Genomic DNA, 26,515 nt, shown 5'->3' with positions numbered 1-26,515 from the left:
CATCCAAAACTTTCACAATTCGGTTCGAATCCAATGGAAAGTTGGGATGTTGGGACCAAATCCCTTCCCAAGGCTCCTTATGAACCTCAGGAATTGGAAATTCTTGGTTCAATAAAGATGGAGTTTTGTGTAATATTCAGTTCTCCAGGGTTGAAACAAAATAAAGTCAAAGCAACAGATGTTACTCCAAATTACAAAATACATAGAAATGCAACATCTTGGTGCAATTCAACAGTAAAGATGAACACACCATCCAACCAGGCTCCATTACAATTAGCACAAGGGATGTTTCTCATTTGTGGGGACAGAATTTGGCCTGCAATCCCCTCAAATGTCAAGGGCAGTCCATGCAGTTTTGGGAAGCTTTCCTTGCTAACACTTAACGCAGAAATGATAGAAGAACATAAGCGTAGGGAGAAAAGATTTGTTGAGCAATATAAGTCTGATTGTAATGACAAATTTGCAGCTTGGAATTTTGGACAAAGGCTTACTGCAGCTCTTCTTTTACCTGGTGCTGCTGCAGGAGCAGCCTTAAGACAATTGGATCAATTGGGCTCTTGGCTAAGTAAGAACTCTCGTGCTGTCTCTCTCGCACTGAGCGATATGTTAACTGATGTTCAGAGTGTGAGACAAGCGACTCTGCAAAACAGAGCAGCAATTGATTATCTTCTATTAGTGCATGGACATGGATGTGAAGAATTTGAAGGTATGTGCTGTATGAATTTGTCAGATCATTCGGAATCCATCCATGGAAGTATACGGCAATTAGAGGATGGAATAGCTAAACTTGGAGAAGAAAGCGGATCACTGTTGAATGATTTGTTCAATTGGTTTGACCTTACACCCTTATGGAGAAAAATTTTGAAGATAGGTTTGTATGTTTTAACTGTTGTTGTAATTCTTTTAGTATTTGTGCCTTGTATACTCCACTGTGCTAGATGAGCCACAGACCAACCTGTCAAGGAAGTGGTTTTGGTTCAAACAGGAGGGGGAGATGTAGGAACCCAGAGTGCAGAGAATATTTCTTTGCCTGTTTTGAAGGGTTCTATCCCCTTGGACAACACTGTTTTTGACCTTCGTCCATGGAGAAAATTGCCTACCCTCTGGGAAGAATTAGAATCTACACTGGTGTGAATTAGAATATTATGTAAGATTGTCACAGGGTGAAAAATTTAGAGGATTTGGGTTTGTTAATATAGTAAATAGATAAAAGCAAAAAACTTCAAAATTGAGGATTGTTGTTCTCCAGACCTTCTTCTTCTTCTACTACTACTCCATATTCTGCAGTAGAAGTAGTTTGGGATGATTGGATAAAGAATTCCGCAGTTCCTGTCTACGTGACAAAGTGATTTATTGAACATTGGTGGAAAAGTGAAAATATCTTTCGTTTTAAGTTTTCATTGGGCGATTTACCTGTAAAAGACTGTGTAATCTTGATAATTTGGCATTCTCCTGCATTCTCTGCTCTGTGCTATGTCTGGATCATGTTGGTAGCTCTATTTCTCTGATAAGACTTAATAAACAACTATCTGAAAGCAGAGAAGGCTGAAGGTCCTGTTCATCTCTCGGACTCCTGGCAGACTTTAAAAACTCTCCCCCATCAGGGGAGGCATAATTATGGCACGGACAGTGTCAAACTTGCAGGCAGTTAAACTCATGGCTCATGAGAAATGGATGGCAATGGATACACGCCTGACTGGTTGCCATGTAAGCAAACCATGAGTAAGAGAAGGTTCTGATCAGAATTAATGTCCTGTCAACACCTGACAATCACACAGCACCACACGAAGTGCCAGGACACTGAATGTCAGCATTAGCTTTCTGCTTCCACAAGGCGGGTGCTGCAGCACAGCAGTCTGATTTCCAAAGGGTCTTTCATGACTGAATGAAAGCTTTTTCTAACATTGAATACATTTTAAATATATTTTTGAAATCAGAAATTGTTTTCAGAGATGCAGAGACTATCAAAAAGAATAAAATAATAATTTGCACAAATAAATTTTAAAAATTTATATTTGCAGCATTGATTTCATCTCAGTAGTGGTTTCTTTAGATGAAATTTTCTGGATTTCTCATGAAAAGAAACTAAGGACCTGATACAAACAATTTGTGATGTCTTATTGGACATTCCTACATGAGAAGAAAGAAGCATGGTTCCAAAATTATGGGGCAAGCAGAAACTCATTCCAGCTATTCCACCTGATGGACAAACTAGCTTGGGGCATCTGGATAACGCATTCACGGCATGTACAGGCATGAAGTTTTGTTCTTCCAACTTAGTATCAAATTATATTAATTAAAGACTAAAATTACATTCCTTTACGCTTTTAGTGGCAGCGTTGATATGGGCAGACGAACTGATTCTGTCTGCACCTCCCAGACCAAACAACTAAGCACACAGAGCAGTCACTGAAATATTAGATCTATCCCATGGACCTCAACCACTAGAAATGTTAGAAAAACAGCATCATTGGTAGGGATAAAATCAACAACATTTCTCTTCCCAGGGATGGGATGAGGACTGAACTGTACAGAAAAATTACAAAACTGAAATACACTGTATTTCATGTAATGAGTACACAAGTACTGTAGTAAAAATCTACACAGAGAGGTGCAGTTCAAAATTATCACATCTTCTCTTAAAAGTAAAATGACAGTTAAAAACCCAGAACTGCAATCATTAAAAAAAAAAAAAAATTTTCATAATTTAGACGAATTATCAGCAATGTCATTGTGGTAGGTTAGGAAATTAATTTAAGAAACTTACCATTTCTAAGGCCATAATACGTTCCTAAAAATGAAATAGAAGATGCCATTAGAAAGCAAGGAATATAAACACAGTGTAAGTCAAAGAATGGTAAATAGGATTCATTTTGGGTGTTTGGTGGTCACACGTACAGTTTTTTGTAAAAATCTCACTGAATAGGAACCGTTGTACTTATTGGATGTCTAACCTTTCTATACTACTCCATTTAGTAGTTTGTCCCAAAAAGAAGAAACCGCCCAGAAACAAGGTAAGAAGGGATTTGAAAAAAATTACTCCACAATACATTTTTTCAATTAGTATATTAGGTTTTCAGTATTGTTTATTTTACTCTTACGTATCCCAAAGAATGATTTCTTTTTTTGATCATCTCAGACTGTAAATCTAGCATGTTTTGGAATTCATGTCATCTTAGCATCAGGCTTAGTTTTCTTTTACACATTTCCTTAGAAAACTAAAAAGTAAATTCCGTATCATTATTCTTTCATCCAGAAATAGCTCTGAATAATGTTTTATTAATAACAGGATGACATTAGTCAAACAAATGAAACAAACTTGTGTCAGTTTTAATCCAGCACAAAATACAGAGAACCCAGAATTAGCTAATTTATTGCATATATTTTAATATTCTTCTCCCATTGCAAAGTATTTTTAAGAAAAATATGAAGCTATTAAAATCAAGATACTGTACTCTGGTACTATATCCTGACTAGGTATGGTATTTTAAGTAATCTGACAAAACACATATTCAAGTGTTTAGATGAGCCCACATTTAAAGTACGTAACCATTAAGACATTACAGGACCTCTTACCGTACTCAAATATTACTCAAATTTTTCTCAAGAAAGGTAGTATATCACATGCTAAAGTCTTTATTCCTTCTCAGAAGCAGGTCAGAGATACAGAGTATTTTTTTGTACACCAGAACAAACTTATGACAAAAAATATGCTAAAAACTCAGAAATTTTTATCCTGAGATGTTTGTTCCTCCACAAAATTGCAGTGGCAAACACTCATTTTTAAAGATTCTGAAACAAAACACACACTCATTACCATAAAAAAGATGGTATTTACAGATCTCATACATTTTTGGTGATAATGAACAACAATTCAGATATAATTTTTTTCAGTTAAAGAGGACTACTTTGAAAAAAAAGGTCTTAGAGTGAGTAGAACAGTTCCAGTGATAGAATAAATAGTGTTTTCAAAATGACTCATGCGTTAAATAAAGTGCATGGTATAGTTACCAAATTCTAAAAATATAATAAACTCTTACAATCTCACCAAACAATTTTCTGAAGACTAGCATCTAATGTATTAGGAAATTTACCATAGATAATTTATACACTACTTGACTGTGAAAGCACAGATATCTGAAGGAAGAAAAAACCACATCAAGCATTTGAATATAAAAACAGCACTACAGAGCACTTCAATTCACTACAATTCACACACTCAACCAGAACTGCCAGTTAGGGAAAGGAATAAAGCAATTTAATCAGGAACATGACAGTCAGGCAGGCACATATAGCCATACAAGACACTACTATGATGCAACTTCCTGCAGTCTAAAATTACTCCTCATTCAGTCAGAATTAATATCATTAGAACAATTTGTCAACCATAAAGCTTCACATGAAAGCAGATGCAGAACTGCTTCACATGAAAGGAGATCTTTTTACATTGATGTAACTAGATATGCACCTGTGTAAACTGCTTGCGCAGACAAGCTCCCAGCCTTGTTGAACTTGAGCTGCCAGAAAGCCAGGCCAAGATTTTTGTTTGAACAGGAAACAGCTGGATTGGTGTGTTGTGTAACTTTTGGGTCTTGCAAGTTGTCTTTTCTTACTGGAGCAAACTGTTTGTACTCTAACTTCTTTGATACTTCTAGCCCTCAAAATGCCTTCTATTTATTATATGAGAAGGCTTATCTTCAAACAAACTCCTATGGTCAAAACTCAGATCAATACATAATTTCATTTTCCTTATGAGCATTATCTTCATCAGTTCCCTCACAAATGCCCTGCTTTCAGTACACTTACAGAATGCTGACTCATTGATAACCTCCATATTGTATGTAAACTTTTTTTTATATTCATATTGGGAATTGTTTGCAGCAATTTGTTGTTAAAGATTTCTTTTTTTCTCTCTGTATTCTGAAGAATACACACATTACCCTCCCTCATAGCCTCCTGAGCCTCACAATTCAGACATTCAAGCCTGTTTTTGCTTTCTTAGCCATTTCCATTTGAAAGGAGTATGTTTTATTTGACTGTAAGGCTTAAATACTATTCCAAAGCTGAGCTTAGGGTAAATCTGACTTGAAAGTTCTTACCACAAACAGCCTTACTGCTAGAAGGATTTATAATATTCTATCAGGTCCTAGCAAATATTGACAGGTCCATTCTTCCTCAGAAAGGTGATTATGAACATTTAGTACTTCTGAGGCTTTAAATACTTACTTAGAATACTTTACTTTCACAAAAGAAAGTAATGCAGCCCAGAGAATTTAACCCAGCCAGTGAAGAAACTCAGCGGTATTACTAGCTATTGGGTCTTACTTGTCTGCATATACTTCCAAATCTGAATTCAAGCTACAAGGCAGTTCAGAAAATCATAATGCTGCAATACAATTTGGTAATTTTAAGAAATTTAACAAAAAATGTAGCTAGTTAATTGAGCAGAAAATATACCTGGAGAGCTCCCATTTCTTCCTCTCTTCTGTGTGTCTTCTCTAGTAGCTCTGCAAAATGAAAAATAGAACTTGTAAATTCAACTTTCTGTCTCATGGCCTGATAGAAAAAGCACCATGTAAAATAGTCATTGAGTTTTTATTTTACAGCTTTCACAACACCCCTTTTCAGCTGATTAAATAATAGATGAAATGTGTCAGTGATATGACTGTTTCCAAGCATGGGCTGTTGAGGTGACTAAAAAACAGCCACAAGAAAACAGAGAGACAATTTGACTGGTAGGGGAAAAAAGGCTTTCAGATTCACAAACTTTTCTATACTGAAATCAATCTTCTGGTGTATTTTTAGAACCGAATGAAAAAATCAAAGAGATTCTTTCTAAAGATTGACTAAAACAGACTGTCAAAGCTACACAATTATATATGAAAAGTTACTGTAGAATACTGCAGACTATTTTGACTGACAATAATTACCTCCTCTCACTAAAATGGAACAAATTTGCTAAGGAAAATAATTCACTGTGACAAAATATTAGAAAAGTTTCTTATAGTCTTTATAACATAAAATCCTAGTATCTCATATTGTCACATGTGACAATTATAGACATTGGCACATATATGCACATATGTAACATTTCACATTAGAAATTAATTTTGTTGGAATTCTGTGGCATATGTTGCGAGTTGCTTTTCTCTTATTTCATTCACATAGTTTTATGATTAAAATTATGTTTTTGATAAATTGCAACATATTTAGAATTCTGGGAAACCTTAAAGTTATAACCTTATAAAGAGCAGGAAAAACAAAAAACCATGCTGCAGGCTTATTACTATTTTAACTATCAGAAGTTCACTCAGGAGTTTTGCATGAGAAGAGTACTGCTTTATCTAAGCCAGAGACTGACTTTGAATTCAGATATGCTCCAGTTTGCTAGCAAATAGGAGAGTTACAAGATTATGAAACTGCCTTGACAACATCAGGACCGAATTCTGACTGTCAATTCCCTCAGTATCCAAGGACAGAACAGCTAATTGAAAGTACCTGTGTTTACTTCCTTAAAAAATAAAGTTCACTGATACTTAACATAGTCATAAAGATAAGCATCAATGATTTACAATAGTAGCTACATAAAATATTCTACTGATATTAATTTGTCATCTTTCCTTTATATCGCTAATCTTTTACTTTTCTATCTCCTTCTCTTGTTATGAAGCCTCCCCATGAGCACCCCAACCCTCTTTTTTCATAGATTATTAATTTCTGACTGCATGTAGATTGAGACTTATTTCCAAGCACCAGCCCTTTAAAAGGGATGTAGATAACATGCAAAAAACTTTAGTCAATTCTTTCACAAGCTGAGAGATTGACTTGCTATTCTTTCTTCATAGCTTCTATGCAACTTTTTCCAAATCCTTTCTTAAAATTACTAAAATTACCATTTCTTCACTTTGTTTTGGTGCATTTATGTTTTTCTGGATTATTCTTTGGTATGCTTTTCAGTCCAATGATTCAACTGACATACAAATTACTGTAGCCAAATGTGCTGCCATCAACATTAGTACAAGAATTTTGGGTTGAAAAGTAGCTGCCCTGTATGTTTTCCTTGGGTATATTCCAGTATTATATGTAAGTTGATAAACATTTGTAGTGTAATACTAGCTTTAAAAAAATTTAGGAGTGAGGAATAAGTCTATGAGAAAAGGGTGGGAAACGAAAAATTCATCCCCATGTTCCATCTGACCAAAACCCCTAAATTAGTGTACTTGACTTTGCTTTATTTTCATTCTAATGTAGTAACTAAGATTCTATTGTACAGACATGATTGTTTAAGTGAAAAGGTTGCTATTACAAGGTTCCTTTCAAAGATCTTCTACAAATGTAAAGTAAGTTGAACTAATTTCTGCCAACAGTCTCTAGATTTGAAAGTTCTGCATCTCAAATTAGGGTTATCTAGAATCCATTTACTTTATTGTTTGCCTGCCTACATCAGCTGTCCCGCAGGACGCTTCATAAAACTCTGTCCCTGGAAGGGCAGGCAGGTATTGAAGGGCAGGCAGGTGTTATTTAACTGACAAAATATACACCTGCACAGAGCCACTCTTTATGAACATATATTTAAAAATCAAGTTCTGCATTTCAACTGATGATTCCATTTAGTATTCTATCTAAAATAATGACATGTTTTCTCCGAAGCTAAAGTAAAAAAAAATTAAAATTAAAGCAATATATATTAAACAGCTACAAAAAAGCCATATATAGCATATTATATCATTCTTCTGGACATTTACAAAGATAGAATAACTTTGCATATTTGATCTGAAAAGCTCTGTTGATTTGTTTTATCATTTGTACAACACTTCCCATATTTAAGTTCTTGTGCAAACTTAAATATGTTTTATGTCATGTGCCAGAAAATAATGTTGCAATAAATTTAAGAAAGAGAATGCATTGTGTCTGCAACAGACTAGGTCACTGGCCCTAGTGGAGGCTCCTTTCATCCATCCTATGAACAGCTTCTGAGTTTCTCCAATTAGAATTTTGTTCGTAAAGGAAGTTGCACAGTGGCATGGGTTGCTACAACAATCCTGCTATCATCTTCTTTCGAGGCCTAATGTAACCACAGGGTACTTGGGGTTTTTTCAAAGCAATGCATCATTAGTCTCACAGGGCACAGACCACATCCATTTATAAATTTACTAGAAGAAATAGCATTATTGAAAAAGGCACCTTTAGGCATTGATGGCTCTTCTCAAAAGATAATACATGGAAAAAGACAACAAGATAAATGAGATATAGAAATAATGATATTCATTATTACTTTTTATTTCTAGCTAAATATTGAAGCTTGCAACACAATAAGGAACTATAAGCTAAAACTATTAAAAATCAGATATATTTCAGGTATTTAAAACTCCTCAAAATCAACAAGCTCAGGATACTGTCTGCAAAATTAGGGATCATACTTTTGGGCAGTTATACAAAAACAATTTATTTACAGTGCTTAAATCCCAAATCATTTAAAGATTATATCTCACTGAGTTATAAACATTGAGTGTCCTTGAAGTTACACTACAGTGACTTAGATTTGACTAATGAAACTTACAGGAAAAATACAGCTTATGATTTAAAACATCCTGCCAGAATCATTATCTCTTGCAGTTTGCCTGACACTGAACCACCACAGTACGCTGCAAAATAATGCAAATACTAACCTGGAGATGAAAGTTATATATTCCATCATACCACACAGATAAGTGAGGAAAAAAGGGTACGCAGTTATTTGAACAGATTTTTTTCACACAAACACCCCAGTTGTAATTTTTACTGCTGGTGAAAAGTATCAGAAAATAAATTGAGGAGCAGGTATTTACTGACTGAAATGAATAAAATGCAACAGTACTATCTTATTTTTACTAGCTGATCCATTAATACGCCAATACCTACCTAGAATGTTAAAACTCCTTCATCAACTAAAATGTTCAACTCCTTTATCTCTGTGCTGGGTGCAACAAAGGTGGGAAACAGGACATTGACTTTGTATTAACTGGAGCAGCAACTTCTTGATTTCAAACACTGCATGACCTCCCCTTTTAAGAAACTGAAGATAATGACAGACAACATTCCTCTTCACAATCTCAGAGAAGACTGACATGCCAGAGAAAAGTCTACAAACTGGACCAATACCACATTTTTACGTTCACCTTGTTCCAGCCAAGGGGATTGCACAAATACGGAAGTGTACACAGAATCAATTTTTACAGTCACTGAGATCTACTCATACAGTGAAAAAATCCTAAAATGTGATTCAGAGTACTCTGAAGTTGACACTCACACTACAATTCAGATTTGCATTCATAGGTAAAATGCTGTAAACTATCCTAGATATCTGCAGGCTGATGGTAGATTTGACTCAATACTCTCACCGCTCTGAAGCAGTTGCAGATCACACAGGGAAATACAGAACAACTCACACAGCACAAAAAATACAGCTACTATGTGGCATTAAAGCAAGAAATATAGGTTATTACCAGAAAAGAAGGGCAGTTTGGAAAAAATTGTCAGCATAATTTTTGCATCATCAAGCTAAGAAAAGCTCTTCTCCAAAACACAAATCAAGGCTTTCAGTTATATACTAGCAAAACTATTTTGGATTTCCCAAAGTTTGTAACCCTAGATATTGAGGTTTTAAGTTACATAAGTGTATACCAAACTCTTGAGAAATCACTTAGTTAGACAACCTGATAATATTACCTTTAAATTTGCTTTGATCATAAAATTGTAGGGTTTTTTTATTTCAAGTATTTCCCATTATTCTCACTTCAAATACGCATCCCACAGCTTTCAGTCATTGTTTGGATATGTCTCCCACAAAACTGCTGAACAGATAATGCAGCATTCCTGTAGCTGCGCAAGTCAGCCAAGTGGGTTTCCATCAAGTATGAAGGAATTTTCAAGCAGCTGAGTAAACCAGTTTCTCTCAGCTAGAAATTACTTACCTTGCTCACATCTACACAGCCAAGTTTTACCACGTATTATACCACTTACAAGTTCTTCCCTTCGCACAATGAATCTGACATGAAGGCCCTATTTTGGGGGTGAATCAAGATGTTTCTAGCCGAACCAGTTTAACCAAAGTGTTTCACAAGATAGAGATATAGATAGATAGATATAGATACATATATTCATGGCTAGTAGAGGCAGAACAACTGCAGTTTTTCCCTGTACCAGTGTTAGGTTGTGATGAATGGCTTCATAGTACTGTGACAACTGTCGCAGTCTAGAAACACTCAGTACTAAAGGATGTTTCAATGAGGCTGAACCTTTGTACTGTCAGGCCAGACACCACAAATCACCCTGGCACTAAAACAACTGAGATGTGAAACAGTACTGTCACATGCTTCACACTATTTTAATTGAAACATGACTTGCCACACATGCAAGCCATTAAAGGAATTTCTACATAACCATATTATTATGATCTTAAAAGAGCTTTAGTGAAATAGGTATTTCTTAGTACATTAATTTTTGCTAGTGTGGAACAAGGCCCATAAATTATTAGTATTTCAAAATGTGTTTACGTAATCCCAAGCAAGATTTAAAAAAAAAATCAAAAAACCCATAGGTTGCAAGTGATTTTTAATACTGATTAGAGCTTTCTAGTCCATTAGCAAACTGTTATATTAACATTGAGCACATTCCACTGTCTTTAAAGATTTTAGTTCCGTTTCCACCACTGCAAGCAATACAGTATTCATGATCACCAAGACCAGAACAGCTATTCATCTGTATCTAAATCAATAGTTTTCTCACCCACATTTAAAAAGAGCTCCAGACTTAAAAGAATACCATTTTAAAAAAGGGATTCCCTTTTGCAATATTCTTTGCCTCTTTAGCTGCTAGCAATTTATTAGCTACTGTAGTTGCTAGCAAGTAACACAGTCAAGACTTCAAAAGAATATACCTTACACAAAACTTGTAAGTTTTTTTTAATTCATTCATTTTTTTTATATCTTTTAGGTATACACTTGTATTTTTACTGTGTAAATTCAAAGCAGATTCTTGAAGCTACAGTAATGCATTTGCTTACCTTAACCTGAAGCAGCACCCCTAATCATAACAGAAAAAGAAATAGAAGATAGGTGTCAGAAGCTAATAGAGATAGAAACAGTTCACTGTTCAGATTCCCTGAAAGACTTAACTACCATACAGGAAACGGAACATACTCTTTTCTTTCTATTCCCTGAGGCTTAGTTAGGTCTGATGTACTGAGGCAAAACTTTTAAACATTTGCATCTCCAGTCTGGACTGGTCTATACTTCTTTATTTGCAAAGAAGATAATTACTACTGGGGAAAAAAAAAGGATAGCTTATAGAAAGGAAATGTAATCATTTGGGGGCTGTGAGGGACAACAGAGAAGTGCAACTGAATCTTCTCAGAGAATTTCTATTCAAGTCATATTCATCACTTTTAAAAGACTTCTAGGAATGAGTGATACATTACTGGGTTAGGCCTAAAATCATGCAGTTTATATCTAACTTCAGACAGAAAGCATGAGTAGGCAGGGGGATAAAAAATGTTAATATTATTTACTCTAATGGCAGCTTCCAGAAATAAGCATCTGAGAACACCTAAGCATCTGACAGAAACAGGACTACATCTGGACCATCCATGACCTAGCTGACCTCCATAAACGTGACTATTTCTTTAAAAAAACTTTAAAAAAAATATGTTAATGGCAAAAAGCAGTGCACAAATAACACTGGCCTATTACAGGATGTATCCCTCACAAACAAGGACAGAGACAAAGCAAAGGTGTTGAGCTGGGGTCCCAGTGTCCTGAGCTGGAGAACCATGGCTGTGAGAACAATAAAACTCCCGGCCAATCCCGAACTTGTGTGGGATTTGCTGCTCCTGGATCTCTAGAAGTCTATGGGGCCTGATGGGATTCTTTCAAAAATACTTAAAGAGCTGGCTCATGTCATTGTGAGGCCTTTCTCAATGATTTTTGAGCAGTCTTGGGAATCTGGAGAGGTCTCAGTTGACTGGAAGTTGGCAAATGTTATCCAGATTTTCAAGAAGGGCAAGAGGATGACCACGGCACCCATGGAAAGGGACCTGGAAGTCCTGGTTGATGGCAAGTTGAACAGGAGTCAGCAGTGCCCTGGCAGCCAGGAGGGCCAACCCGTGTCCTGCGGGGCACCAGGCACAGATAGCATCACCAGCCAGGCAAGGGAGGGGATTGTCCTGCTCTGCTCTGCAGTCGGGTGGCCTCACCTTGAACACTGTGTGCAGTTTTGGGTGCCATAATATAAAAAAGACAGGGGGGCTACAAAGATGGTGAAGGGCCTTGAGGAGAAACTGCATGAAGAGTGGCTGAGGTTGCTTGCTCTGCTCAGCCTGGAAAAGAGGAGGCTGAGGGGAAACTTCATTGCAGTTACAACTTCCTCATGAGGGGAAGAGGAGACACTGATCTCTTCTCTCTGGTGACCAGTGACAGGCCTGAGGGAATAACACAAAGCTGTATCAGGGGAGGTTGAGGCTGAATATCAGGAAAAAGTTCTTCACCCAGAGGGTGGTTGGGCACCGGGACAGATTCCTCAGGGAAGAGGTCACAGCATCAAGCCTGACAGAGTTCAAGGACTGTTTAGACAATGCTCTTGGGCACATGGTGTGATTTTTGGGGCTCTTCTGTGCAGGGCCAGGAATTGAATTCAGTGATCCTTGTGGGTCCCTTCCAACTCAACATATTCCATGATTCATTGAACATATGTGTTGTTTCGGATGCCAGAATATTTTGGGACAATGAGTTTCTATAATTGAAGCATGTATTGTGTAAAAGAAGAAGTTTCCTTTTGTTTCTAACATGATATCTGGACTGCCAGTAATTTTTTATATGTATAATTCCTGCTTCTAATTTACTTCCTTCAATAAGTCTTCCTCGTGTTTCATCCTGATATTTCTCTTTATTTCCTTTTCACTTTGATTGGTATTTGATGTAGATAATTTGCATACGAATATCTCTAACACTTCATTTAGAAAACCTCTTCCAACTTTCCACTTGTCCCAAGAAGCAGTCTAAAATTCTCATTGGTTTTATAATGTCTCTGTACCTGTCATTACCTGAACTATTACAGTGTCTGCCTTACAGTGAATTCAAAAGTTCAAGAGTGGATACATGTATATTCAAATACACAGCTTAAATACACAAGATACTTGGCTGAGTTGCTGTAGCCTCTTCTACAGTCCAAATATGATTGCATTGGAAAAGTTTTCTGAACATGAGATTAAATATATTAAAAAACCTAAACTATAAGGTTACCAATCAAAAAATTATAGGTCCCAATGTGCTGTATTTTAAGAGGCCTTTATCAAAAGAATAAGAATTTTTTTTCTAAAGCTTACATGAGATTTTTTATATCTATTCCTGGCTCCCCACTATTCCTGGGAAATTTTCTGTGCTTCATTTCAACATGGCTAAAGAAAATATTTCTCTATCTTCTGACGTGAAGTTCAAAGTGCACTGAAATCCATGCAAAATATTCCTATGAACTTATGAATACAAAAGGTGACCACAGCCCAAAACTTCATTATGTCTTAGCAACTGCATAACTTATGAGCTGGGATAGAGATTATGTCTATTGTATTTGTTTAGGACCATATTGATTCCCAGTTGAAACTACTGTAGGAGGAGTATGAGGGAGGGTTGTGAATATATATATGCAGTTAACACATCTTGAAGCACAGCTATAAGCATTCTGTTGTTTTCCTTTGAATGACGCTTATGTAGCAGCAGACATACCGTAGAGGATTCCAAAAGCTCCTGAGGGACCTTAGGGTTTCTAGTTAAAAAAAACAAATCACTGAAGAACAACTTCCCAAAACAAGCATCACTTCCTAGATACTTTAGTAAGTTCCAGTAAGTTTAATTAAGAAACAGTGACACAGACAAATAAGAAGGCTGACCTTGAAGTGATAAAATAAAAATGTCTTGTTCTGATTGAAAGACAATTTCATTATGAAAATGTAATCAAGGACCAGGTCCTCTAGCTCTGTGGGGTTGCACTTACTAAGGTGTGTATATTTATTTATCATCAAGTTGTGTACATATATATATATATATGTATTTATTGTCAATAAATAAATATACATATATTAGGGGGGTATGCTCACAACTTTTTCACTGATGGCGCACACAATCAAAATTTGGATACTAGTGCTCAGTATTTAGAACCTTGAAACAATCTCACTTCTGAAGTAAGCAGACTATGGCCGGTAGTTAGCATTCAGAATTTGATTTTTTTCAATAAAGGCATTTAGTTTTTATACAGCTGAAATGCTTTCTAGCCTCCTACTCCAAAATTCTTTCTCCTTTATACATCAAGCAGCATACACCATAATGCATAGAATTGAGAGGAAAATATCAAAGTTCAAGTAAAAGCAAGGTCTAATGAGAAGGGTGCCTATGGGAAGGGAAACTGTGTGGGAAAAATGAGGAAGAGAAGAAGGGACAGAACAAGAATGTGTGGCTTATTACTCAAATACAGGCTCTCCTATGAGCAGCAGATCATATCTGGAGACCTTACTGTAGCTTTTGAGCCACTAGCGATTGGTACCAACTAATCTTGAAGTGGCAAACATCTTCGTATCTAGAAGAGAACTGTCTGTATGTTAATACAAATCTTTACTATTTTTTATCTAGAATTATTAGTGTCTTCTCTAAACAGCTGCCACTATTATAAATTCAGAGGTGGTAACCCAGGTATTGCTTGCTCTCTAAAGCAGTGTCCAAATAAGCAAGCTGAATTCCAGCCAGAATAGAATCAAGGATCTCTTCTAGAGAGATGTTATATCACAATTAACACAGCTGGGATAGCAATACAGCTATTAACTCACAGTGAGACACAACTGAAGAGCTATAGAAAACATTCTGTTTGCATTATTTGCTCAACTCTTCTCTACAGACATGTAAAAGCATATAAAAAGCATATAAAGTCAGACCACCGGAATTTCAGGCAGACTCATTAATCAATCGTCTCAGTCTTAGCAGCCACTTTTCATTGCCAGGAATACAAAATCTCCTATCTGAGTGTCCTTGCACTACAGACTTTAATGTGCTTCACTGCTGTAGGATGATACCACCATAGCTTTTCTTATTGAAGCCTTTACTATGCCATGATTCTACTGACAAAAAAAACCACTGCAGGCTAAAATTTTCTCTATGCCTCTATTTAACAATTTCTTAAAATTTTCTTTTAATATACATATTTCACACTAAATTAATAATTTAGACAGAAATAAGAACTTTCTTCTCTGAAAATATGAACTACAGATATCAAGAATGGTACAACAACAAAAAAACCCCCAAACATGAACAGAATCATGGAAAATTGATCCAGTAAATCAAAAAGTTTATCTGAAAGGTATGGCTTCTGCCATGAAAATTAAAATGGGACACACCAGATACCAAAAATGCAGTTGACTTTTTTTTCCCATTACCTTTAATTAATGCCTCAGTTAGATGGTTTGAAAATGGCTTGGGAGTTTCAGAATGTTGACATCTTCTGATTATACATTACCTAGTTATAAAAACTATATCCCCAAATCTGCTGCAACCAGAAGGTTGATGTGAAAATTAAAAACAAGTCATACAGTTGTTGGTTGAATCTATGCTCAAATTAAATATCATTTAAATATCATTAAATATCATTAAATTATATTAAAACAACCCTAATAATTGCCATTACTCTTATCTTGTAACATCCTTTGTGTCAATACCACTTTTTTTTTTCATTTAACATGCTTAATGATAAAAAAAGTAGGATAGAATATAGAAGGAAAAGCCAGCATTGTTACCGTCTATGCCCTCCTCTTACATGAGCTAAGGAACATTGTCCTGTAACTGCACTTTAAACACAAAATCCAAATCTCAAACAATAACAACAGTGAAATCCCTCTAGTCATTATAGATTCTGGATTATGCCTTTTATTTGCAGGCAAAAAGAGCAAAATTTTTTTAAGTGCAAAACAAACTTTACTCATGGCAAAACTTTTAGTACTATTAAATGTAGTAATAAAATATTAATGTAATTTTGGTAACAGAGAAAGTAATTTCAAATTTCATCTTGCTTATTATCAAAGATACATATGCCAAAAAGAATTTGTTAACACACATACACATGGTATTCAACAGTTAAACACTAGAGTTGGAGTATACTGCTATGCTTTTCTTTTGGCTACTATCTACTGAAACATCTATCAAAAGACTCAAGTTCTTCTTTCAGACTATTACTAGGCTGTCATGACTTGACTACAACAACAGAAATCTTTGCAGTTATAACTATGCAGAATTTCTTATGAGGAAAAAAAAAAGATTTAAAACCCTAAAAATAAAGCTAATTGAGGAAATAATTGAGATTTACTAAATTTAGAAATTATTCCGACACTAGAAACTCAAACAAAACACAAGTCATAGTGACATTCTGAATTTCTGCCACTAAGCATTGTGTGATGATTATTAATGCTTCTAAGGCTTTAAATGCCAATTACTTGATTCTACTTCTAGATGAAACTGTTATCATGTGTATAGGTGTTCATTAGTCATGCAGCAGTAACACAGCCAATTAGTGCTGGAATGCAGGCAATAACGTTCCTATTAGAAACAAATCTAAAGAACAAACCTTTTAAAAAAAATGTAACATACAACGGTCGTGAATAAACGCTTCCAATTTTACTTGACAAATTTTGCTGAGAAGCCATCAAACTTCAACCCTAACAATCTAATAGCACATTTATACTACAATGAAATTCTTTACTTAAAGCTTCAAATAAACTAGTTTGGGTACTAATGAGTAAGTAATTACTCTTTGTGTCCCACAGAAGCTAGTCCAACCCAGCTGACATGGTGCTAGCACCAAGTGCTCCAGTTCCACCAGGTGTGGTCAGATCACATCACAGATGGCATCTGCAGCTGCATTTGCCAGAATGCATGGAGGTCTCTTTGCTCCCTGCCCCTGGCATTTCTCTTGCTTACTTTGTCCTGCTTTGGCAAAATGACAAACCTGGACCTCCAAAAGGTCTTAGTTCATTACAATGAGAACAGCATACTGGCAAAAAACCAACAGTCCTATGTGGCTAATATTGAGCAATATATGATTATAGTCAGGTTCAAAGAGGAGGAGCCATACAACAAGGGATGGAGCAAGTAGCACTGATGGGAGTGAGAAAAACAGAAATAAGAATTCAGCCTTTTGTCTGCAGTAATATTAAATGTCTCCATGAATGGGATACTGCAATTTGACCCACTAACTCATGATTATCTTGGATTTGTGTATGTGAGCTGTCATCATAACTGTAACACAGACCTATGTAAGGAAACCGAACAATGTTTTTTTCTCCCATAATTTTGATTAGAAAACCTATTAAATAACCTGGAAAGAAAAAAAATCAGCATTATAGAAAAGAAAATATAGCAAGAAATGTCTCAAAGCAAGGTCCTCATAATAGCTAACACTTTAAACAGCAAATACAGCTGAACACTCTTTTATCACTGCATATAATATATAATTGTTACAATTCTCTCCTGAATGGAAAAATATTTCCTTTCTGATAATGAATAAAATTTTCCAGGAGCACAAAGAAAGAAACTGAAACTTAATTTGTTTTCATTTACCAAGTGCAAGCTAGAAAAGATAATTTGTCATTTCTTGGTTTAGAAAATTATGTTGATATGTTTATGGGCATGGTAGCTATATAAAAATTATGGTATGGCATATGTAAATGACAAAACAGGAAATTGAATGCCACTTTCTTCAGCAAGCTCTCTCTCTTAATATCATAGGATTTTCTTTTTTTGATGTTTATCATCCCAACCATATTTATGCATATCAGCAAATTTCCTTTTGGCTACATCTGAAAGGCAGCTGCAGATCTTAATGCAAATATACACAGAACTGATCTTGGACCTATCAGCTAAGGAATGGTCAATGATTAAGGGTATCAAGGTTTTTGAAGCAGCTAGTGCAGCTCATTTGAATTGAAATAACTGGGCAAACCAAACGAGGCCAACAGCCGCAGGACAGAAGGCTTTTCTAGCCAAGGTCACTTGTTACCTGAGATGAGTAATTCTCCCAAGCCTAGAAGTGCATTTCTTAATTGGGCTGTTTGAAGATCAGAGCTAAACAATCCATTTGCGATGTTCACAGCATAGGAGAACAGATAATATTGGAAGCTCAAAGATACTGGTCCGGAAATTAAGTTTCTCTACCAATCTCAGAAAAAAGGGACTTTTAAGCAGCTTGGATGTCTTGTCAGAGGAGTAAAGAACACAAAAGAAGTCCTATCTCCATGGGATTCACTCCATGATAAATGCTGTAAGAAAGCTTTTAATTCTACTACATGGCCCTATGTATTCCTAGGACCCAAAAGAAAACATTTAGTGCAACCAAACAAACATACATGCACAGAGGTCAGTATGACTTGTTGACACCAAACATAATGCAGCTAGAAATTATATAACACCCTATCTATCACACCTGCTATAGAGGAAGGTGCAATAAACTGAGCTAGCAGTTATGAAGAAAGCCATTACAGCAATCCTTCTAATTTTTTCAGCTGTACTTAGCCTTTAAGTTTATTCCTTGGTGGGACAATCCTGTGGTACCGTCCCGTGGTAACTGATGCTATACAACTGAGACTTAACAATTCAGCTGGTAAACATTTCAACTTTTGGTGAATAGCACATTTCACTTAATATCTAAAAATCTATTTTGAAAATTACACTATCTAAATGCACTAACTTATTATTCCTTCTACACAGCCATCTGCAAGAATCTACAGTAAAAGAAGTCTAGTAAATTTTTTCAATAAGAACTTTTTATACATAGATTTGAGGAAGAAATCTCTCCTACACTCCAAAAGAGAAGAGAATATTAAGAGGAAAATTATATATAATATATTGTAACTGAATAGCAACATCAGAGCTTTTGTTTTTCTTTTCTTTCTCTTGTGCAGTGGAATAAGTGTAATTTTCAACTGAGACTTGATTTCTTATTTCTGATCAGTAGAATTCCTGGAGACTGATCACAAAAAACCCAAATTTACTCTGCTGTTTTCACTGAGTAAGAAGGTAAGAGGGCATTAATCTCACAATGGAGATTACATGGAGAAATGTATATCCAGTATGAGCAGTATAATAAATGTACTATAAAAATTTTATTTGTTATATAAAGACACTGCAAATCTTATTACAAGGTTGATAAAAGCTGCAAATAAATTATGTTTATTACAGAATTGCTTATCCCATTCTCTCAACACTACATAATTTCTACAGGTAGACGCATTCAAATAGCAATCAAAGAAATGGCAAAATGACTGTCAAAATCCCACAAAAATGCACTGTAAACAGGAGAATACATTGAGTATTCTACAAACCTAATCCTTTACCTATTTACCTTATAGCTGCACGTCTGTTTAATCTCAACAATGCAAACGCAAGGAATAAACTGAAGTTTGCAAAGGTGCTAAAATGTCTGATATGTTTTTATATGATGCCTCTTGCAGCCCACATTATAAAGTAGATTGACAAACACAAACTTGGAAAGTGCTTTCAATAGCTGGAGCATCATCTCCAAGGTGAGGAATGGAGAGGTACCAAGCAAACGGTGAACGTGCTTCACTGGAAACGCCCCGAAGGGTACAACAGTTATGAGACATAGGTTAAAATGTGCAGTGATCTGCTCATGCCTGTTGAGAATAGACAAAACAACAGAAAACTACTCTCTTAATGTACACCTAATGTTGAAAATTCATACTGTAAGGTTTTTACATCCTCTAGCAATCTTATTAAATGACTAAATTTCTCTTCCCTTGGATCCTTATATTACATACGACAAAATATAATTACAATCAATTAAAACTCCTCAGACTAAAAGTAAAGGTTTAAGCCTTAGGTCTGAAATATGTTTTGTACTGTGAAAATACAGTTCTAAACTTTCTTCAGAAAACAAGAAAATAACGAAAATGAAAACTTGGGTTTGCTCTCAGAAACTGTTTTTTCTCTCTTACAGAGAAGTTTGTATGCTTGCTTTTCTGTGGCTTCTATAATTTAACCCCTTTGTCTAGTATAATTTTCCTTTGCTGCAACATTTGTTGCCAGCATATTTATTTCAAAAGGCCTTTTACTTGACATAAGGATTGGAATTTTTTTTCTGTATGACAATCTACAATTTTAATAATTACAATAAAATACAAATCATGGAACCCTTTCAGTTTCAAAGTAATATTTCAAATTAATCATGCTGAGTTTCTCTGACTCTATCAAGCTTTCTGACAGCATCTTTTCCAGACCTACACTTTACACATAGTACAATGTCACAGTGCAACACACAACTGTGCTTCTCCTCTAAGTTCATTTGTCCCAAAGCACTAGCATGACCAATAACAGATTTTTCCCATTTAATAAAAACTTGTTTTACTGTAAATATCTGCTCCTCTGCTGTCTTGATGTGTATTTTATACCTTAGCAAACCAGTTTACTTGAGCTGAAGTACAATAGTATTACAATTTCTTCTGGAATAAACTCTTTCTCTTGGATCTTGTTTGCTCTGCTAAGGCAGAGCAAACAAAGCCTTTAGAGCAATTTAAAAAAACAGAGCTGTCTCTAAGGACACAGATTAAAAGCACTGCTTGGGAAAAAGAGCAATGTCAGACATGCAACTTGGAACCAGTGTACACATGCAACTTGCACACTGTGTACTTCAGAGCGCACATCAGATGAGAACAAAACACATGCAACAAATTTTAAGGTACAAGACACTTGATACTATGTTTTCTTGACCTGGCATCAAAATATTATTCATATTGGTGATTCAGATGGAGAAAGAAAACTACCCAGCTTCTGATGACGACACACTCCTTATGTAGCTCTGTAAAAATGCCCTGATCACAGCTGGCATCTGTACTAGTGAACTGACACTGAGTACTGACATTTCTTCCTGACCTGATGCAGCACGATTCATGATCTGTCCAATACTGTTACACTATTACTCAAGTAAATTAGATTATTATAGGTTAGCAAATCATCATCAACATAATTCCTAATGAACAAAACTAAATTAATTACAAAAACTTTATGAGTAGCAACAAATAGAATGCTCAAATTCAATCACACTATACCTGTACATGACCACTTCAGGAAATATGAAATGCTAATTTTGTGAACTAAAAGCATTTTATGTTGCCATTCGTATGGTACTAACAGATTAACGCATGAAAAATGCATAATCATCTATATGAATGGCCCACATAATCATACCATTGATTCTCAATTACAGTTAAGGATGGAAATTTTCATAATTTAGTAGTAATAACACTGGCTTTATTGAAAATAAATCTTTGGAAATCAAAATTCCTTCCAGATAACAGAAGAAACAAAATCTGTTGCTTACTGCAACACTACAAAATACTTACTGTTATTTAATCAGGTTACTTTACAAGTCACACACTGAAATGTTTTAAGATCAGATCAAAATAGGAGTTGTAGAGTACTGTAAACACACTGGATTTTAAAATACAATCATTTTTGAAACAGTCAAAAAAGAAATCTTAGGAAGCTTTCAGTTTTTATTACCCTCACAATGCAATATTCCACAATGTCAGAAGCCAGCTTGATGATGCTATACTATATACATATTGTATATAAGATACATATATTGGAAAGGATAGGGTATTTTTGTATTTTCAAATTCGAAATGTTTTTGCAACAAGTTAGAAACATTCCAACCCTAAAGTTGAGATCTTATCCTACTCTGCGGCTTATTTGCTAGCATCATGTGTTTCACTGTAATACATATAGACCATGGTACAAACTCATTAAACCAGTCTGTGTAGATAAGCCTCATGGACCAAGAATGAAGTATTAATATTTCTTCAGCTTTTACGAGAATAAGAATGTATATAGTAGAATATTCACATTCCACTCTTACTTAAGAAGCCACTCTAATAAAACATAGCCCAACATACTTACAATCCCCTTAATACACTCGAGAACCATCAGCTTAACATTCCCAGCTTGGAGAAGAAAGTCCCTTCTTCCTCAGACACGGGGACAATATGAAGCTATGCAAAGCAAACTTCATCTCAAGTTCCATGACATGTCTCATGGCTTGACAGAAGAAAGGCATCTGAAAAACTAAGTTCTCTGCCAATTTAAATATGCTTTTGCTAAAAAATAAACTGTTTTTTAATATTCATTAAGAACTTGATAGGGAAACTATGGATCACCAAATAGCTGTAAGATCGTTGCATTACACTCAATAGTGTCCTAACTTAATTCTGTCCTTTGAGCTCTTCCTTAATAAAAATGTGCTCCATGGATTTTAAGCACATCGCATTAGAACAAAATAATTTCACTAGGATTTTTTCATTTTATATAGTGTCTTGCAAGGAACGGAATACTGTCTGATCATTTGATTTTTCAAGTAGAAGCAGTTTTCCATACAGACAACATTCAAGAATTATTTTCAGAAAATGCTGCTCCTAGAACGTCAATCCAATCAAGAAAGTAATGTTTTAGGGCCAAGTCATCAAATATAATTAAAACCAGGGAGGCAAAGTTTTTCTCCTGGCAGCTGAAGTACGTACAACATCGATGCAGTATGTACATATGCATGAAGAACAGACATATATATTTCAATAGATGTGTTTTCTTGGGTTTGCACTTAGCTTCTTTCTTTAGTGGTAGGCATCTCAATTTACCAGGTATACTAAAACAAACAAACAAAATATCCACAACAAAATCATATGTGTTAATTTTTGTTTCACATTCTAAGTCGACAAACTTTACGTTTAAATGTTTCCACTAAACAGAGATTTCCATACTGGCAATATATAATGTTACACAAGTGTAGTGCTCAAATACTCAAAAATAAGTACTGCAATATGAACATGTGTATTTTAAAAAATAGTTCTCAGAGTAGAAAGGTGGTGCAGAATTAAGAAATTCAGCTGAGGAATATGAGACCAAGCTCAGTTCTCTCTCTTTTTTTTTTTTAATACCTAACCAGGAGCAATTCTCTTTATGACTCAGATACTGTATCTGTTTTAGCAAAAAAATAAAACTTTACAACAATGTTTACTAAGAGTGCTTAATCACTTGCAGTGCAACTCCTTGAAAATAGACAGAAGTATTCAAATCATGCCCTTGACATGTTACAACTTTATCCTAGAGACATAATAGATACAGACAAGAAAAATACTGTGACTCTCTCTGCCCACTCTAAAGATTCAGAAATATGTGCCATTATTACATGTGAATTTTTTAAATATTACATAGAAGGACTTGTTGTTTAGTAAAAACAATTAGTAGCTTGTTGCTCTGATCACTCATACTGCATGAACTGTATAGTTAATTTGCTTGTCTTGCTTGTCTCTAAAACACTTTTAAGGATTTTCCCTTTTAACTACAAAATATGTAAAGCATTCAAAAGTACCAATCACAGTTCCCATTTTCTTAAACCAAAACCAAGAAGGAAAAAAAGGTGTTAGATACATACAGTTGTTATTCTGAACATGCTCATCAGAGTAGAATATTCAACCTAGGAATTTGTCATATTTAAGCCACTAGAAGGAAAAAATGTGCAAACAGATTAAGTATCACTTATTTAATCTTTATATAGCAAAAATAAAACCAGCTAGATTTCCTTTTTTTCAAGAATTCACTTATATTGTATATTCTGTAATTAAAATTATTTTGTTGTGTACAGTCAACATTAAGAATTGGTTTTACTGATGACTGAAGCTCTTCTCAAAGTGAGGAATTTTTTGGTACTGACATAGGACTTAAACTTCAATTCTCCAAATACACAATATCATGAAGACACACTTCAGGAAAAAAAAAGATTTTAAACAGCATGTCAGCTGAAAGGATATAAAAGCTATTAACATAGCAATGAACTACACTGAAAACCATATTCTAGACAAAAAATTCTAGACAAAACCATTACACAAGCTCTAATTTTGAAAGATATTGAATCTATGATATAGCAAGAGGCAAGATTTTAACTACTTTTTTAATTTCAAGAATTTTACTATAATAAATCTTAGATAGCATTTTTTTTCCATTTCTGTTCAAATTTCCAACATGATTCATCTGTATTTTAGACTAAGATGGCTTTGACCAAGGGAATAGGTACAATAGGAGAGGAACATAGAGCCCTTGGTTCAGTTTTATTTCCTATAAGAGAGTATATTATTTAATTAAACTGCCATCTTATCAGATATTAAAGAGTTTCTTTAGGATGACATTGTTACCTAAAGAAGACTAAATGACAGCATGTTTCTGTAATGTACTTCTCAGGAAAATATTGAATTCAAGACAAGCATGGAAGTGTCTGTGTTGGGGTAGTTTTTGTTTGGTTGTTTTTTTTTTTTTTTTAATTTAATAACTGTAAATTGGTGATATCAGTCTGGTATAGAAACATAGTACATAACCTGAAAGCATGACAGCACCTTTCATATTAATTCAAGGAGTCCTGATAAAGTTGTACAGTTGATTACAAGATTCTCTTTATTATATAGTGTTAAACCACTGTTAAGCTGTAATTGTGCTTATAAATAGTCCTATGCCATCATTTCAACAGCTGTAAAAAAAAAAAAACTCACTAGTTCATAGAATACCATCTATTTTAGCTTGGTTTAAAGAAAAAAGTCATCATTCACAAAAGGAAGAAAAGATCAAATAATACATTTAAACTATTTAATATACACTGAATCCCCATCCCCAGGTTACTCTTGTTAATTTTGATTTAGTTTCCGATATGTGCAGATAAACCCAGAAGTAAAACTAACAAATTTAGTCTCTTACTGTTAGTGAGCAGTACAAACTCAGCAATTTAAAGGGCTCATCATGCTTTCCAAACTAAAAATCTGTACATAAGTTTCAGAAAATCACCTAAACTATGTGATTCAGAAAGAAAAAAGAAATCAAAGGAAGTCTTGAAAACATCTTAGCTACAGTTTGATCCCATCTCTTACCTTCTCTTTTTCACAATGGCAGCCATATTTTCATGAGTGCATAAAAAGATAATGTCAAATGGAAACGGCTCCAGAAAAATACTAGATAATTACAGCAATGCATGTCCAGTCAGATATTTCCAGTTTTCCAATTTAAAAAATTCCACAGGGTAAGATTTCTAAATGATTTGGGTTTATTTCCATTCTTCTAGGAATCTGAACGCAGGTTCATTTTGGCAAAGTTTAAAATAACTTAGAAGTCCTCCCTCCTCCTTCCCCCATCACATTAAAAAAACCAAACATTATTTAAAGGGCAAGAACACTTATAAGAAGAAATAAATTATTTTAATAGTAATGATATTTCAACTTTATGCATTTTGAAGCTCACTAAGAAAACCAAGTACAATGAAGAGTTTCTCTGAAATCCTTCAGATTCCTTCCTGTATGTATGCTTAAAAGAGTGTTCTCTCTACTTGATGCTCCCGATCACTGTTCAATAAAAGATGACCGGAAAATACCTTGTGATGTTTCTTGTTGCCACAGAAAGGACTCTTGTTCAAACAAGGGCAATATCATGCAATATATAAGAAAAAGAAAATTAATAAAAAAGAAAGAAACAAAGCTGAAGGGGCAGAATCAGACTAAGTTGTCTTCAAAACAGCATATGTATTTTACTATTAAATGAAATATAATAGGTCATAATAGAAAGATTTTAGACATTTTGATTTTCACTGGTTCCCAATTTCGTATGTTTCCTCAGTTTAATAACAGATTCCTCAGTGTCAGTGTATTTGCACTCAATGTACTACACTGTCTCTTACTTTAAATTTTTGCTCTTTCTGCTTTAGTGTTTCCAAACAAAAATTGGACTTACTGACTTTAAAGTAGAAAAAACCAGGAATATAATTTGAAATATTAGGTTTTGTCAAAGCAGAGTTTTACCTACATTTTTAATCTACTTTAGTATAACAGGCTCTTTTGAGTGTACATTATCCACAGCAAATGAGTAACAGATAATCCTGACTGAACCTAACAGAAAAAAAAGAAATTAAACTGGTGTCTTGCTTCAGGAATCACTTATCAAAATCTTTGTAAAATATACTTGTTTTCATCACAAGTGATGAAACTAGAGGTAACTAAGATTCATAGAGATGACACTGTCACTAAAGCCAGCTAAAATGTAAGTCTTTCAAAATTTGATTTTTGTATCCTCAAATCTGAGACAATGCACAATGACAAATGCATGAGGGATAAACTTAAATGCATAAAGACAAACAGCACAGACTTGTCCAGTTCAGGTTGGTACTTGTGATAAAAGCATCTAACATTAGTCTATCATAGCTCAGGACTAGAATTGTTACCTTCTTAAGCTTTACTTAGCAGTATAACCTGTAAAAGAGAAATTCTAAATGTGTAACAATTTAAGTGTGATTATAGAGTATTATCTCAGTAGACAGTGAGAACTGGTACAGAATATGTCCTGCATCACCTGGGACTTTGTGTAAAACAGCATATTTGCAGAATATTTTGAGATAAATTATATCAGTC

The 26,515-nt window shown here is 34.8% G+C and overlaps 1 protein-coding gene across 1 annotated transcript in view; it reads right to left on the bottom strand.

Annotated features, from left to right (window-relative positions):
- CEP128 (centrosomal protein 128) overlaps positions 1-26,515 on the bottom strand; it is a 115,581-nt gene that overhangs the window by 32,269 nt on the left and 56,797 nt on the right. The window contains exons 20-21 of the mRNA XM_039552733.1: positions 5,458-5,507; positions 2,768-2,791 (exon numbers count right to left, since the gene is read on the bottom strand). Of these exons, the coding sequence (XP_039408667.1) occupies positions 2,768-2,791; positions 5,458-5,507 (74 nt within the window). The remainder of the gene's footprint in view (positions 1-2,767; positions 2,792-5,457; positions 5,508-26,515) is intronic.

The sequence above is a fragment of the Corvus cornix genome, chromosome 5 (assembly GCF_000738735.6).
Source record: "Corvus cornix cornix isolate S_Up_H32 chromosome 5, ASM73873v5, whole genome shotgun sequence".
Classification (NCBI taxonomy): Eukaryota; Metazoa; Chordata; class Aves; order Passeriformes; family Corvidae; genus Corvus; species Corvus cornix.
Note: the sequence above shows the minus strand (reverse complement) of the source record. Positions and strands in the feature narration are given on the sequence as shown.